Consider the following 15,702-nt stretch of genomic DNA (forward strand, 5'->3'; position numbering starts at 1 on the left):
TGGTTTCAGGTTCCACACCATAACTAATCCTGAAGAAACCACCACTTCCGAATTGGGGTGCAGTCCCTAAGACTCGCCCACACAATTGAAGGGGCTGTAAAAACAAGAGCTAACATGGCTGGAAGGCTCGCTAAGAGGAGTAGCACAGTGCCCCCTCCCTTGATTACCTGTTCAATGTACATAACGGTCAGGCTGCCGTCAGCCTGTAGATCCCATGGTCTTGATCCTTCTGGTGTAAGAGCCGTACATGGATGTTCAGGACGGACTGAAAAAGACCCGAATCCCAGTCCTTACAGAAATGCTTTTCTTGTAGGTCACCATCCCACCATTCTGTGACCCTTTGAAAAAGGCACAGTGTGACAAAGATGAGGAACAAAGAACTCTTCTTCAGTGTGAGACTGGTACTTTGTTTTTTTTTTATTTTTTTAAGATTTTATCTATCTTATTTTTAGATGGAGGGGAAGGGAGAGAGAAAGAGAGGGAGTGAAATATCACTGTGCGGTTGCCTCTCATGTGACCCCCACTGGGGGTCTTGGCCCGCAACCCAGGCATGCACCCTGACTGGGAATCGAACCAGCTACCCTTTGGTTTACAGCCCATGCTCAAAGGTACTTCATTTCTAATTGTTACACGATTCCATGACCCAAGAGCAAAATGGGAGTTGCATTCCACTGTGCTGATTTGTGTTACCAATCTTCTTGCAGGCAAAATGCATACAATGAAAGAATTTAAAGAGGTGGAGAAGGCCAAACTGCATTCCAGATTCCCAAGAATTTCTAATTCAAGGTGCTTCATGACTCCAAATGAGTGGATTAGACTGTCTACAAACTACATAGAAAGTGAATTTTGTAAAAGGAGCAGGTAATGGTTAATATTGTACAAATTATGGAACCCATTGGAACTGGGAAACTTTTTCTTGAGACAGTGATGTAAATATGTCATAGTTATAATTTTTTAAATTTCAGTTTTTGATGAGAAATCTACTGTAACTCTTGTCCCTGTTTCTCTCTATGTGACGTTTCCTTTTTCCTTGGGCACACTGAAGGTTTTCTCTGTCTTTGGTTTTCACTACTTCCACGACAGTGTGTCTGCTCCCCTTTCTCCCTGTTTGTCCTATTTAGGGCCCTCTGAGATTCTTGTGTCTGTGGTTCAATGTCTTTCATTCATTTTTTAAAAATTCTAGGTCATTATCACTTCAGATATTTCTTACATCCTATTCTTGTTTCCTCTGAGATTCCAGTGTGTGTTAGTCCCACAGCTACACGGTTCTCAGCCGCTCTGTTTCTCCCCAGTGTTTCAGTTAGACAATTCGTACTGACTGGGATTAAGTTCATGGAGTCTTCCCACAGCTGTGTCCCATACACCGAAGAGCCTGTCGGAGGAATTTTCCCTCCCTGTGTGACGATTTTTATTTCTAGCCTTTCCATTTGATTTCTTATATGGTTTTCCTTTTCCCTGAAATTTCCTATCTGTACATACACGTTATTCACCTTTCCACTGGGTTAACACATTATTTTAAGTTCCTTGTTAGTTCCAACATTAGGGTCATGTCTGAATCTGGTTCTGTTGATTGCTTTATCTCTAGACAGTGGGTTATTTTGTCTTACCTTTTTTTTTCATGTCCTGTAATTTTTGATTGAATGCTTTCTTGACATATTAGCACAGGAAAGCCTTTTTTCCTAGTTATGCCTTATACACTACCCTGGATGTTTGCTTCTCTCTCTCTCTCTCTCTCTCTCTGATTTGTTGGTGGTGTGTATATAGGGGTGGGCCTGGGTCATTTCTTTACTTTCACTCGAAACACATTTTGAAACCCACATTTTCTAGGAAAACTCACTTTGATTAAGCCAGATCAGACTGATCCTTCTATGAATCTTGTGTGGGACCGTTTGCATGCCGGGTGTACTGAGGTTGTTACCTAGAAGAGTGCCAGGGCGCTCGGTTTCAGATCATGGAACCCACACTGGGAAAGGGTCCGTTTGGGGGGGTTCCGACTGCTCCCAGTCACTGGGAGGTCTTAGGAAACAGAGCTCAGTTTCAGGAGCAGTACTCAAAGTCGCAGGTAGAGGGCGCACTGCTCGCGCCATGACCCGGAGCTGCCGACTCAGGCAGGCGCCGCTCCCCCTGGCGGCCTTCAGAGGGCCAGTGCCCCTGGTCCGGTCCAGGCCTGAGTGGGCTCTCAGGCAGTTGTCTGCCACCTGACAGCAAGGCAGACTGGGAAATGGAGTGTTGGGTTCTCTTTTAGAAACACGTTTTATATTGATGTTTGTACACGGCGCAATCTCCGTGGCTTCTTTAAACATCAGTGCACACACTCCTGTGGAAGGGGGGTGCTTTAAACATCACCCCGTGACGTCTAGGTTCTCAGGAACCCGCAAGCCAGCCTCCGTCGGCATTTGGGTGGCAGTCACGAGCCCAAGAGTCCGCAGTGATTCGAAGTAACGGCACTTTAGACAGTAGTCGCAGCAGCACATAACAATAATGTCTGAAAGAGCATAACCTAGTATCGTTTTCTAAGCATCTTCACTCGTGTTATCTTGTTAAAGGTTGAAAGTGAAAGTGAATTTTAACGTTAGTAGTTTTGACTCGAAGCCCTCGGCCAAAGCTCCTCAACTTCTGGCATCTTAGGAAGAAGAAAAAGCTGCTATTTGCAAGTAAGCCTGTTATTCCACACTTTGCCCTTCTTGTCCTTAAAATGCGTGGCTGTGTTTCCCCCCGTTGCCAACCCTTTAAGCTGCTGGCGTTGCCTGGCCTGCCACCTGCCTTCTCCCTCCTCTGTGTCTGGGGTGTGTGTGTAGCAACTGTCTTCAGCTCTTTCTGCTGTTAAAGAACAAGTAGCTAACACGTTCGGAATAATGAGCACAGACACAGAAAAAAGTCGTTAACAACGCTTCTAAGTTACACGTGATCTTAATTGAACCCGAGCAGGAGAAACGTAGTGCGGGACTGGGGGGTGGGGCGGCTGTTGCAGGGCGGCCCCGGGGCGAGGAGGTGGCACAGCACCACTCTGCGCGGAAGGTGGGGAATCGCCCCCAGACACTGGTCAGGGCGTTAACAGAGGTTTCTCTCTGTAGTTACCGAGCCTGTTAACCGTCTGAGGAAGGTATGGGGTCCCCCCAGGCATTGCTGGAGGGAATGTAAAATAATGCAGTGACTTTGGAAAACAGTTTGGCGGTTTCTCAAAAGGTTCAGTATTAAATTACCACATGAGCCAGCAATTCATCTTCTAGGTTTCTATTCCCTTGCACGGCTGGGCACCTGCCCATTGCCTGCCTTTCTCTGCCCCTCGCTGTGCTCCAGCTCCGCCCACTTTTTCTTGTTTTCTGAACCCAGCGACCTGACTCCCACCTCAGGCACTGCGTCTGCCCATCCGCCTGCCTGGAACACTCTTCCCCATACTCCCCACGTCTCAGTCCCTCAGCTCACTCAGGCCTCTGCACAAATATCAGTTCAGAGACTTCTTACCTGTCCCCCCTACCCCCACTGCCGCTCCCACTCTCCCGACCCCCTTCAGGAGTGAAGAGTTGGGATTGCAGGACTGGAGTGAGGGCAGAACCACCACCCAGTGCAAGGGGACCGCAGGTGCGGTACAGGGACAGGGGTGACGCTGGCCCAGTGAATTGGGTGAAGGAAGATTGTTCACTTCATTTTCTCAGTGGAGTGAGGGGGTCGTCCATCAGGTGGTCAACTGCCGCGGTCTGGCCGCAGCAGGGTCCAGGGATTCCTGAAAGGTGGGTAAGGCGTCGGCGGCGGTGGGTAACAGACGACAACACGCTTCAAAGGACAGTGAAGTTCTGTTCCGTTTATTGCAAGTACAAGCAGGTTTTTATATTTTCATTTTTGGTAGTGATTAACATTTGCAGGTGCATATCATGATCAGTTAAGCAGAAAAAATCAATACAAAGGTAACCAGGAAAAGTATGAAAGTTCCCATAGTTTCAGTTATGTTAAACAAAGATTGTTTTGACCAGGAGAGCCATAAATTACACAATTAGAAATAGCCCTATGTACAGAGTTTGAATGTCTTATTGTTTATTAAAGTTCTCAGAGTTTGTCATGGGCAAAAGGATACACTAGACCGAGCAGAGGTTAGGAAACTCATTATAAGCCTTTGTGATGTCTAACTTAGCTATCTATCTTTCTGTCTAAAATGTTTCCTTATGTATTATGGACTCTAACTCCTTGGTAATCATTTCTACGTGCTTAGTTTGTAGTACCTAACCAGCTTCTCCTGTTTCTTTGTCTAATTCTAATTGATGTATATTCATATTCAAGGTAAAGGAGGGGCTGTTATTCCCACAACTTTAGACAATCAGGGACTATTTCATTAGAGGGGATTTTTCCATCCTTTCAGGCAGTTCCGTGGGGAATACTAATGTTTTCCCCTGTGCACTGTCCCTTCCTCTTGGGTGATTTTCACAGGAATAAGGAAGTACTGTACAATGCCTATATTCAGTAGCAAGAGTAAAATAATTAAAATAAAACATCCCATTGGTAACCCATTTTGGATGCCATGTTCTCTTCCGGGGAGACAAATTCCTTGAACTCGAGTCCTCCATGCCCGGAGGACATCGGACATCATGGTTGGAAGAGGACGTGGCAGTCAACAGAGATTTAGAGGTTTGAAAAGAGAATGGAAGGAAGGAATCTAGTATTTTCTACATCACCACTGTCCCAGTGTAAAGCAGGCCTGCAGACCCTGCCCTCTGAAGGCGGGGCCAGTGGGAGTCCCCACATCTCCGCAGGGGTCTGGCTCCAGGCAGAGGAAGGAGAGGCTGAGGCAGGGGGTAGGCGGGGCCCTGCCTGCACTTCGTTCGCCAGCTCCGCTCAGCCAGGGACTCGCTCCTTTGCTCTGTGCGCCCCTCAGCCCTGGGCCTCACTGAACTCCTCTCCTCCATCGGCCTTCAAGAGGCTTTGGCAGCCGAGGAGCACACACCCTGGCCCTCACGTGGTCGCAGAGGACGCAGAGGAGGCCACTTTGGAGGAAGCCGTCTCAGCTGGAGTCATTCAGGCCGAGGACCAAGGACGCACCCACAATCCTCCTGTATCTAAGGAAAGAACCGCAATAAACGCCACTTACTTTTTGAGTTCCATGTCTGTGTGATAATGGAGAAACACCTGGTGCTGACAGCTCCTGGAGACGTGTCTCCCCCAGAGGCTAAGATGCAGTGAAAACATTAGCAGCGCCTTACTCAGTGCACTGGGCCTTCCCCTGATCTGAGGCAGGCCCGCTTTGGTCATGTGGATGACAAGGGCCACACACTAAACCTGACTAGATCGGGGCGGGGGTGCCGGTGTGGCTGCCTTACAGGCTCAGAGACCTAAAGTAACCGCATAGGATGGTCTGAGATGAAAAAATTTAACTGAAAGCGGTCCCTGGCAGGAAGTCGTGTCCTAGGCGGGTGTTTTTCCCTGACAAAGGTCAGTCTCCACCTCCCCTAAGCCTGTCTGCTGTCTTTCTACATCCAGGATAACACGCCTGATAAACCTGCCTTTTCTCACAAAAACAAAGAAACCTTCCTGTTTGCAGACACCTCACCGCACAGGCTGCGTCAGCCCTCGTCGTTGTTACTGTGTTCATTGGTGACTGTTAACTATGTCGCATTCACCTGCGGACAGTGTGTGTCCATCATTTCACCGCTTACCCAACCCCAGAGCACCCCCCCCACACACACAGACTGCTTTCTCCCTCCAACGGACTCCATATAACCCACCTACAACTTCTCTTTCGATCGCAGGGTATGGAATCAGGAGCGAAACTGCAGTTTTCTACAACTTCTCTTTCGATATAACCCACCTACAACTTCTCTTTCGATCGCAGGGTATGGAATCAGGAGCGAAACTGCAGTTTTCTGGGGCATTTTCTCGGTTCCTTGAGGTTTCACCTCCAGGTGCTTGTCCTGAGTTCCGTTCAAGCTCATAAATTCTCCGTAGGTGTGAACGTTTCTTATGTTGATGGTCAGACACCCTCAACACTCACGTGTTCTCCCCAGGTTCTCCCTACAGACTTTACGAAACTTAAACGTCCGAGTGCCATCCCCCAGCTGCGGACTCCGACTCAGATTCTGGGCGTCGCCCTCCCGCTCCTGCTGAGATCCGAGGTCGCCCAGGAGGACGGACCCGGAGGGTGAGAGAGCAGCGCTTCGCTTTCCGCGCTGAAAACCACCCCTCACCTCTCCTTGTAGCCCCAGTTCTTACAGATAAACAGTAAATTCTGTTGAGTGTTAATTCACAGGACTTCAATTTATTTAAAGAAAAATAAGAAAACCTAGGGCAATGCTGGGTTCGGCGGTTGAAGGCCCCCGCGCGCGAGGGCGCAGATCAGAGCGCGCGGTGGAGGGAACGGGCTCCCGTCCGAGCGGCGCTTCATTGTGTTTTGAAAAGGACGCCCCTCTCCCCTCTCTCGGCCGCCGCCCCGGGCTTCCGGCTGGACGACCGGGGTCCCTGGGTCCCGACGCCTCCCCGGGGACCCCGGGGGCCCCGAACTGGGCGCGGCCCGCCAGGGGCAGCCCCTTGGCGGAGGCCAGGGACCGGGGAGCCCGGCTCCCTCTACCGCGCCCGGGCACGTCCCGGAGGTGGACACCGCTGCGTCTGGGCCGCTTCTGGGCGGTAGGACGTGAATCCCTGCAGTCGAGGGACGACCTGGTCCTGGTCACCGTCGTGGGGACCAGAATGGGGCCCGCCCGGCACAGACGCTGCGCACGGAGGTGTGGCCACGTGGGAGCGGCCGGGCGAGTTTGGTCGGGAGCGCCCCCCCCCCCCCGCCCTCGCAGGACGAGCAGGGGGTGAGCCCCAGGCAGGTGGCCCCCACGCGCCACGCGAGTTTCCTCGTGCAAAGCGTGGAGCTGAGGTCGGCCGCATTCAGAAGCGCTCCCGGGCTCTTCGTTTTGCTCCTTTGCCAAGAGACACAGGATTCGCACGTGTTGCACGGAAAGCTGTGGATTTCAAAAGTGCTGCTGGAAATCGTTAACATCTTTCCCATGTTTTCTGGCATCACCACGAAGGAACTATCAAGGACAAAAACTGTTTCATGAAACAAACAGAAAGTTGGTTTGAAAATCCTGACACTTGGCTAATAGTACGTAAGTAACATTTGTGGATAACGTTAATAGAATGGCTAAAATACTGTGATTTCCCCAGGTGCATGTCAAAGTGTATGTGTCTACTTCGCCAAGTAAATGGATTGATTTGTTTTACAGATGAATTTAGTGTTTTCTTAACAGTGTAGACGGGTAAGCAGCCTGAACACACAGAATTACAAAAATAATTTTAAAATATTTTATCTATTTATTTTTAGAGAGAGTGAAAGGGAGGGAGACAGGGAGAGAAACATTGACCTGAGAGAGAACAGAAATCAGTGGGACCAAACCCAGGCATGTACCCTGGCCAGGGATCAAACCCGCGGCCTTTCACTTTGCAGAAGGACGCCCAATCAACCCAGCCACACAGATCAGGGCTCAAAGTTAATTTAATCACACTCTATGTGTTGCGGGAGTGGGAGGGAGGTAATGGGAGTCCGGAAAGTGTAAAACAGGGGCCCACAGTTCAGAAGACTTCATTATATGTAGGCGACAATCATAGATAAATGTTTGTCTGTTTGTCAAACAAGGAAGCATCACATTTCACGACACATTTTCACTCAAGACAAAATGTCTTCCATTTATTCAAGTCTTTTTTTCTGCCCCTCAGTAAAGTTTACAGCTTTTCTTTAGATACATATTATATATTTCTTGATAAGTGGCTTTCAATTACTTTGTTCTTCGTGTTCCTTTTACGAATGGGCTCTTCTTCCAGGTCATGTTTGTTAAAGACGATCTTTCTAAAAGGTCATTCTTGCTCAAAATGTTCAACCTCTTGCAGGGGCTTCCGGTTGCCCTGAAATAAACCCACGCTCCTAACCGGCCTGCAATGTCCTGTGCGGCCTGGACTCCAGGTGCCGCACCTGCCCTCTGCCCGCCCTTTGCCGGCCCAGCCTGATCGCTCCTTGAGTTCTGAGTTTAAAGGAGACCTCCCCAGGGAAGTCAGGTGAAGGCGGGGCGCCTGCTTGATACTTGCACGTATGACAATGGAATTGGCATTATTTTTGTCTCACGCTGCCTTCCCACAGGAGGCTCTGCCTGCCTCTCTCGCTGCTGCCTCCTCAGTCACTGGACTGTGAGGTCCGCAGGTGGTCGCTGTTGAGTGAAGGGGGCGCGGCATTTGGGTAGAAGCCATGCGCGGTGGCTTTGCAGGCCCGGAGCACTCAGGCATCCGTGGCCAAGGACGTGGAGACAGTAAAAGTTACAGTGACTATTATGACGAGTTTGTCGTGACATAGGTCATGATAAGAGTGAAGCTACCAGGATGAATACAGAGTGCCGACAGCCGGGAGGTAAGTGGCACAAACACCCTGATTTTTATGTTTCCTTCGCAGCCCCTGAGCGCCCAGGACAGTGCCTGGGACCCAGTGGGCTCTGTAGAAAGGTGACCGAGTTGATGCATCAGGCGTCGCACAGGCCCAAGACTGGAAGTGCAAGTAGGGTCCAGAATATGCAGATAATGTACTTTTTATCCTTTTATTTGATGTTTTCATGTTTGTTTACAATGTAGCCAGGCAACTTGTATAATGAAAAAAATTTTCCTGAATTGTTGTCAAAGCTTTCCCCAATGGCACTGCACCGGGTGGCCACCAGAGGGCAGGGCTGCGCTCCTGTGGGGATTGTAACCACCAGACTAAGTTTCTTCTAAAACTGAGTGAAGCCTTTAACTGGTGCAGAGGTTTAGTTCACGCTGGGACCTTCCTGGTGACGGGAGTCAATCCCACTTCCCCCTTATCTACATGCCAACCCGCCCCGACTCCTTAACCAACACGAAGCTTGCTTCCCAGAACCCTGCAGATCAGCAGTTCCCTTTGCTCAGCGGACTGTGCCGACTGGCCAAAGGTGCCCTAAGGAGTGTATTTACTTGTCTCGGGTTCAGGTCCTGAGTGGTGTCCCTTCCTTCCACACTGGGGCACATTTCTTTTCTGTCTACATTGTAACCAGTAGTGCCTAAGGGCAAAACCTGGAGTGATGAAGGGATGGGTTTTGAAAATTTGGACATTCTGAGTTACATTTCCGGCTCTCTGCCCAGTGGTCACTCCGGCTTCTTGAAAGGAACCTGCTCCTTGAGAAGCCAGACCCCTGCAGCCTGCGCGATCCTTTCCAGAAGGCAGATATTTTGTGAGTCAGTGAGTACCACTGACCCAGGGATTTAGTATATTTGACCTTATCGTTTCCAACTTTTGAAACAAATTTCGTACTTCAAAACTGAGGCTGAGCCCTGGCGGGTGGCTCAGCTGGCTGGAGTGCCATCTCGCACACCAGAAGGTTGTACAGGTTCGATCCCCGGGTGGGGCACATACAGGAGGCAAGTGATTGATGTCTCTCTCCCCCTTCCTCTCTCTCTAAATTCAATAAAAAATATCCTTGAGGGAGGATTTAAAGTGGACGCTGAGCCAGTAGCTCTGACAGGTGAGGGTGTGGCTCTGACAGTCCATCTGGGGAAGGGCTGGGGGAAGCGGGTGCCTCTGGAGCTGGAGAGGCTGCTGCTGCTGCTGAGCACCTGCGCATCTTCCTCACTCCTAAGTCACCCCTGCGGTTTCCCCTCCGCGAGGCTGGCAGGAGGCCTCTCGCCCCTACAGGGGTCGTCAGTGTAGCCATCAAAGAAACTGGGCCCCAGGCACAGTGGGTGGGTGTCCCAGAGGCACAGAGCAGGTCAGTGGCCGAGTCCAGACAAGGCTCCGGGGCCTCCTGAGCTCTCTCCCTCCCGCCCTGTCCTGGGGTTCTCCCACTGTCCGCAGGAAGGACATTTGGTTCCATTATAAGCAACCTTTCATGTAGAAGTAAATCAGTTGCATTCTGAGAGAAGTTACATTCATAAACTTTTATTTTTATTCTTTCTGTACATATTGGCAACGATAGAGCTTAAAGATGCATGTCCTATGAAATATGCAAAAACAAGGAATTTACATAAATAATTTATATTTCAGAAAATTAAAATTGAAAAATATTTCCCACATCATTAGAGTTCACAGTATTTAAATTAAGCTTTCTCCCTTAGATTTCAAACTACGCCGTCTACGCAGAGACTGGTAAAATCTAATCGGGAATACAACGATCAAGTTTCTGGTTTTCACTTAGTGCATGAGGAGACGCTATTTCGGTACCGGGCTGTTCCCGCGCTGAAGCTGCAGCATCACTCCCCAGTCCTTACATCCTGAGAGGCCGTGACCCAGTGGAGGTCACAGGGCGTGGAATGGTTACAGCATCACCAAAGCCACCCACACGGGACACATTCAGCCAAGTGGTCATGTCTGGTAGTCCGATGCCACATTTCCACATAATACTTTTTATAGCCCTGAAAATGGAAACCTTGGCATCTAAACACAGGCGAACAAGTTAACACTAACCCAAGGCACTGTGCTACGGGGTTGGGTTTATTTCTAGGAAAGGTCACGTCTGCATAGATCGCCAGCGGTGGAGTCAGTGCGCAGTGAGGCCCCTTCAGCCGTCGGGCCGCAGCCTGGCGGACCCGGGGGCGGGGGGTGGGGGGGTGCCCCTACAGGAGAGTCTTCTGCTCAAAGAGCTGCAGGTCAAAGCGGACCCAGACCTCGCCGGTGGGTGCCTCGTGCAGCAGGAGTCGGCGGGTCGTGGGGCCTTTGCTCTCCTGTTCTGTTCGAATTTTTGCCACCGGAATTTCAGTACGACCCAGGAAATCTGCAGAATAAATGTGAGAGTCAAAAGTCTTCTCCTTCATAAAACTGTTCAAATCCAAACCAAGTGACTTCTTTCGGTTAGTGGCTGGTGGACACTGCATGGAGCAGGCGTGTGTGCCAGCAAATTTGAGCGGGGGCAACTGCCTATTTGGAGTCCCCGGCTCTGGCCAGGGGACATCTCACCCCTGGAGTACAGTGTTTCTGTGACCTACGTGGGAGGTGACAGGGGTCAGAGACCGGAGGGCACCCAAGGCTGTGCCCTCCCCACCAGCTGCTGGCGGGAACCGTGGTGACCTCGAGCCTGCGTCACCTCCCTCAGGGGCTGTGGGGCAGAAATGGGGCTGAGCACCCTGCATCTCGCCTGGCCCTGCCGCGCTGCGGAAAGCACAGGTCCCGGACGCGTTATACTTTACCGTCTGGCGAAAACTGGTCTCGGTCGAACATGGTGAGACACAGCACGTCCTGGTAAAGATCCTTAACGACAAACTGGCAGTTGAAGTTCCACTTAGGGTTCAGGGTGTCCGGGAGCGTCCTGGTGGTGTAGCTCTGGGAGCCCATGCTGACCTCGCAGTATGGATTGCTCTTCCCTGAACGAAAACAAACCGAGGACACGTGGGGGTGAGATGAGTGATGACAGGGCCTTCCTCGAGCTGAGGCAGGATCCACACTGACGCTTCATTACAGACCAGACTGCGGGGGCCGCTGCCTGAGGGCCCACGTCCGCCTGTGGGTGCCATGGCCCCAGGGCCGAGCGTGCATGAGCCAGGGAGCCACCTGGGGAGTGACCCGGTGGGTGCCAAGGCCCGACTGCCACCCCAAAGCCTGGGCGGAGGTCGGTGTGGCTCCCCACTCAGAAGCACGGCGGGAGGAGGTGCCAGTGCTCAGTGGGAAAACAGTGAGCGTAATATTGGTCCACCGACCACTTTGGTGGCACGGGAAACATGACTTTTTAAAGCATCTCGTTGTTTAGTGCTCAGAAGAAATGTCAGCAAACAGCAGGGCCATCACTACACTGGCTGAATGAAGGAAACATTTACCGTTTGGTTTACAGGCTTTTAATTCCGTGGCTTCAATGACATGCACCATCAGACGCCCGATGCCTGACGTCTTCTGGGAGCGAGCTACAAAATGAGAAGACGAGTCGTGTTCATTTCTCCTCTGAGACGCAGACGGCTGGTGCAATGACAACACCGAGCTGTTCCCACTCAGGCTGCATCTGTCCGGCCCACCTGGACACTGCCCGGCCTCGTCTGCCACTGCCTGGGCCCCAAAGACCGGAGTCTGGCTGCTCTGTCTTTGCCCAGGCTGCATCCCCTTCTTCTGGGCCTGTCAGCATCCAACTTGTCCTTCAAGATGCAGGTCCAATCCCACACCTCGCCTCCCAGACCCCTCCCCTTCTCCCCGCAGCCATTATCCTGGGCTTCTGAGCATCCCGCCGCCCACTGGGCCCGACGTTCTGTGCTGCGCTGGTCCCCTCTGCTAGGAGGAGCTGTCGGAGGGCAGACAGTTTATTCATCCGTGCATCCTCCCCTTGGCTGCCTGGCACACAGTAACATTAACAAAATTATAATCCGTTATATTCGCTCAGCATGTATTGGACATGCACGAACATTTACTGGATACTTACTCTGTGTTAGATGTGTGCTAGACCTTTACCTGTGTTATTTAAACCGCTCAGCTACCCTACAAGGCACCCCTTTCTAACCGTCATCTCCGTGCAGGAAAAAGCTGAGGCTTAGCAGGCCTGACGCACGCTTCCGTCGAGGAGCTGCAAAGTGGCGGGGTCAAAACTCCAGCGCCGGACACCACAGTGTTTTCTGAAGCACTGACCCTATTTCCACTGGCGTGCAAACGTGCAGCTCACAGAGCAGTCTCACTTAGGCTGCATTTACCCCAGGAGGTGCTCAGGAATGCTTTTCATACTGAGAGACAGGAGTCTGTGAACTCGTGAACACCTTGGTAAAGTTAGTTAAGCAGGTTTTGCCCTCAGGGCTTTGAAAACTAGCAAAAAGGCGGCTTGCTGAGCAGCTGGTTTTAGAAAGCTCAGGGCAGGTAGGACATTTCCCCCCGGGGAGGGCCCACCTCTCCAGGGCGGGGCCCTGTTCCCCTTGGCCGGCTTGGCTGAGACTAGCACCGCCCCGCACAGAGTAAGTAGCCAATCAATGTCTACAGAATTAAACACGTGGAAACGCGCAGCACAGATACTCACGTTAAGCAAAACTGATGGGGAAAAACTTTGATTACATCTCTGACCAATTAAGAGATCACTGTATGCTTCATAAATGATTCAATCATTGATTTTCCAACAGCAAGCCTTTGACATACCATTAAAACAGGATTTAATTAGCAAAAGCGGAGTCACACGTACCTTTCAGGAGCATATAACAATATAAGGGAAACCTGAATAAAAAAACACGTAAAGAGCTGCAACTACAGCGGCCAGGAACACACACACACACACGGGTGGATGGGACACGGATGGCAGCCTGGGGTGGGGGGTGGGGCTTCCAGGGTAGCGGTTCAAGTGGGCAGTGGCGGGGGCCCTGCGTCGGGGGTAAGAGCTTTGTCCTTAATTTGGGAGGCAACAGGGAAGATGTCCAAGGAGGGACAGAGATGCTGAGAGCAGCCCTGTAAAAAGAAGACTCCAGAAACGAAGGGGATGAGTAATGGGGCCACGGGGGTCCTCGTGCTATGGCCTGGGCGGGGGGCTCCCGGGCCTTCACAGGGCTGTGCCACTGGGAAAGGTGTGGGGGGGCGGGCGAGCGGGAGAGAGAACGGTGGAGGCAGCGGATGGGGCAGGCAGAGAGCAGGTTTCCAGTCCCGGTGGCTGAGGACAACAGTATAGCCGGTCACGGAGACTCTAGGAGGACCTACTTGCGCAGGGCGGTTAACACAGCTCACGCGGATGCCACGACGCCCGCAGACACCCAGGAGAAGTGGAGCAGACGGGTGTGCACAGCGTGGGCTCGGAGAAGTCAGCCCCGCCGAGACCTGTGGGCCTGGGATGCGATGAGGGGGGAGGGGCGGGGGACAGCAGCACCCTGGGTGCACCAGGAGGAAGGAGGGCGAGGAAGAGGACAGAAGGTGTGGTGGTAGGAGCACCCTCAGGGGTGTCGTGGGGGCCAGGCGAGGGAGGACCCTCCACTTCCGGCCACCGGGTGCGGGGAGCTCTCAGGAGGCAAGGGCGCAAGCTGTCGGCTAGGTCACAGGTGTCGTGCGAGCGCGCCTTCTGCACACTGTTGGGGACAGCGAGCCGAGTGCCAGGCTGCTGAGGAGGAGCTGGGGGGACTTATGGTCCAGGACCTGGTGTCACAGTAGAAGGAGGGGGGAGAATCTGCAGGGGGACAGCATAACGCTGGGGTGGGAGAGCAGGGTCCGAGGGATGATGAGAGCAGGAGGGAGACAAGCCACAGAGGCGAGGCTCCATGGAGCAAAGGGACCGCGCAGAGGTGGGGTGGCTGTGGTTAGAAGGACTCCATGCCCGGAAACTGCAGTGAAGAAAGTGTTGGGGAAGAAGGGACAGACTTCCCCACAGAGAAGGGAGGTCCAGCTCCCACTGGGTGATCCCGCTTGTCGTGGGGAGGGGGGAGGGGCGAGGGGCGAGGGGCTCCGGGAGGGCCCCAGGAGGCCTCGAGCAGCTTCGGGCGGAGGAGGCAGCAGCGGCTGAGCTGTTTGGTCTGGTCCCGCAGCAGTCTGGTCTCTCCCTGCCCACCCACCCGTCACTGCAGGGGCCGCAGCAGCAGCCCAGTCCTGAGTGTAAGTCCCAACCCCCCCCTGCTCCCCAGGGGCCCCTGGCGGCTGGTTCCCACTGCCCAGGGCACGGCTGACTACCTTGATAGGCCTTCTCCCGTTTCTTCTTTTCCGTGTCGATGTACTGCTCAGAAGCGGCCTTGATCTTCTGGACCCAGGCAGTCCTGGAGGAGAAGCAGACCACGGCCCTTGGGAGCTGGCCCCGCCCCTCACAGGTTGGATCAGGGGCCCGGGGCTCTGCACTCGCCCTTCTCCCTGTGGCTAACTGCGTGTGGCCCGAACACGTTTCCTATCACAGACTGAACATTCGCTCCGACCCCGAGATTCGCGTGTTAACTGAGGGCTGAGCTGGGAATTTCCAGACAGCTCCTGATCGCCTAGAAAACAGCAGGCACTGGCATGGCGCCAGCACAGGAGAGGGAAGGTGCAGCTCACTGCACTGTGGCGGCAGCTGAGCAGAGTGACAGGCTGCATGCACCCCTGTGTGCAGAGGGGCAGCAGCCCTGCCTGCCATCACAGACCTGTGGCCTGGGCCACACCCCACAGGACGCTGGGCTGACCAGGCAGAGACCAGGACAGCCGGGCACGCCAAGGGGGCAGGTCCTGGGGGTGAGGTGATGGAGCTGCATCCGAAGGGCACAAGGAGGGCCTCCGAGCCCAGAGGAGCAGGGACATTGCCTGAGACACTCCAGTGGGGGTGCGCTGTGGGGTCTGCCCTGTGGGGAGGTCCCAAGGAGGGCCTAGAAGTGGGGGCCAGGTGAGGAGGCGGCTGCAGTAACCCAGCAGGTGTAACCTGATGGCGGGGGCGCTGGCTATAGGAGGGTGCAGAGTGAGCAGGGCTTGGGCATGGACCGGAGACCGTTTTATAGCAGAGGGGGCCACCCGGCCTTTCTCCTTGACTTCAGAGCAGGCCACACATGGCCAGGACTGACCTCTCGTTAATGTTGTCTGTCCGGAGGGTGTAGACCCGGTCAATGTGGGAAATGTGGAAGACGGGCTCGTCGCTTGAGGGGTCTGTGGGCAGTTTCACCAAGACTTCATTCAGGAAAATGGGCTGAAAGAGTCGGGGCCGAAGCACAGGCTGTGAGATGGGGCAAGGCCCCCGCCCGGCCCACCCCCAAGAGCTCTGTTCTGAAGGGTGTGGTGGCGAAGGGGAGACAGGTGTCACTTCTAGAGTCTTTGATTTGGGAGAAAAGAACCGGCCCCCATTTTGTGGA

General features: G+C 53.0%; 1 protein-coding gene and 1 pseudogene across 1 annotated transcript in view; one reads left to right on the top strand and one right to left on the bottom strand.

The window, feature by feature from the left end:
• Nucleotides 1–247: 247 nt before the first annotated feature.
• LOC119001477 (protein FAM228B-like) lies at nucleotides 248–2,658 on the top strand (annotated as a pseudogene).
• A 7,230-nt stretch (nucleotides 2,659–9,888) lies between these two features.
• Nucleotides 9,889–15,702, bottom strand: part of ITSN2 (intersectin 2) — a 116,729-nt gene continuing 110,915 nt past the window's right edge. Inside the window, exons 36-40 of the mRNA XM_037066805.1 lie at nucleotides 15,418–15,539; nucleotides 14,567–14,649; nucleotides 11,773–11,856; nucleotides 11,149–11,322; nucleotides 9,889–10,736 (exon numbers count right to left, since the gene is read on the bottom strand). Of these exons, the coding sequence (XP_036922700.1) occupies nucleotides 10,579–10,736; nucleotides 11,149–11,322; nucleotides 11,773–11,856; nucleotides 14,567–14,649; nucleotides 15,418–15,539 (621 nt within the window). The 3' untranslated portion in view covers nucleotides 9,889–10,578. The remainder of the gene's footprint in view (nucleotides 10,737–11,148; nucleotides 11,323–11,772; nucleotides 11,857–14,566; nucleotides 14,650–15,417; nucleotides 15,540–15,702) is intronic.

The sequence above is a fragment of the Sturnira hondurensis genome, unplaced genomic scaffold (assembly GCF_014824575.4).
Source record: "Sturnira hondurensis isolate 20B ecotype Veracruz unplaced genomic scaffold, ASM1482457v3 Scaffold0016663, whole genome shotgun sequence".
Lineage (NCBI taxonomy): Eukaryota > Metazoa > Chordata > Mammalia > Chiroptera > Phyllostomidae > Sturnira > Sturnira hondurensis.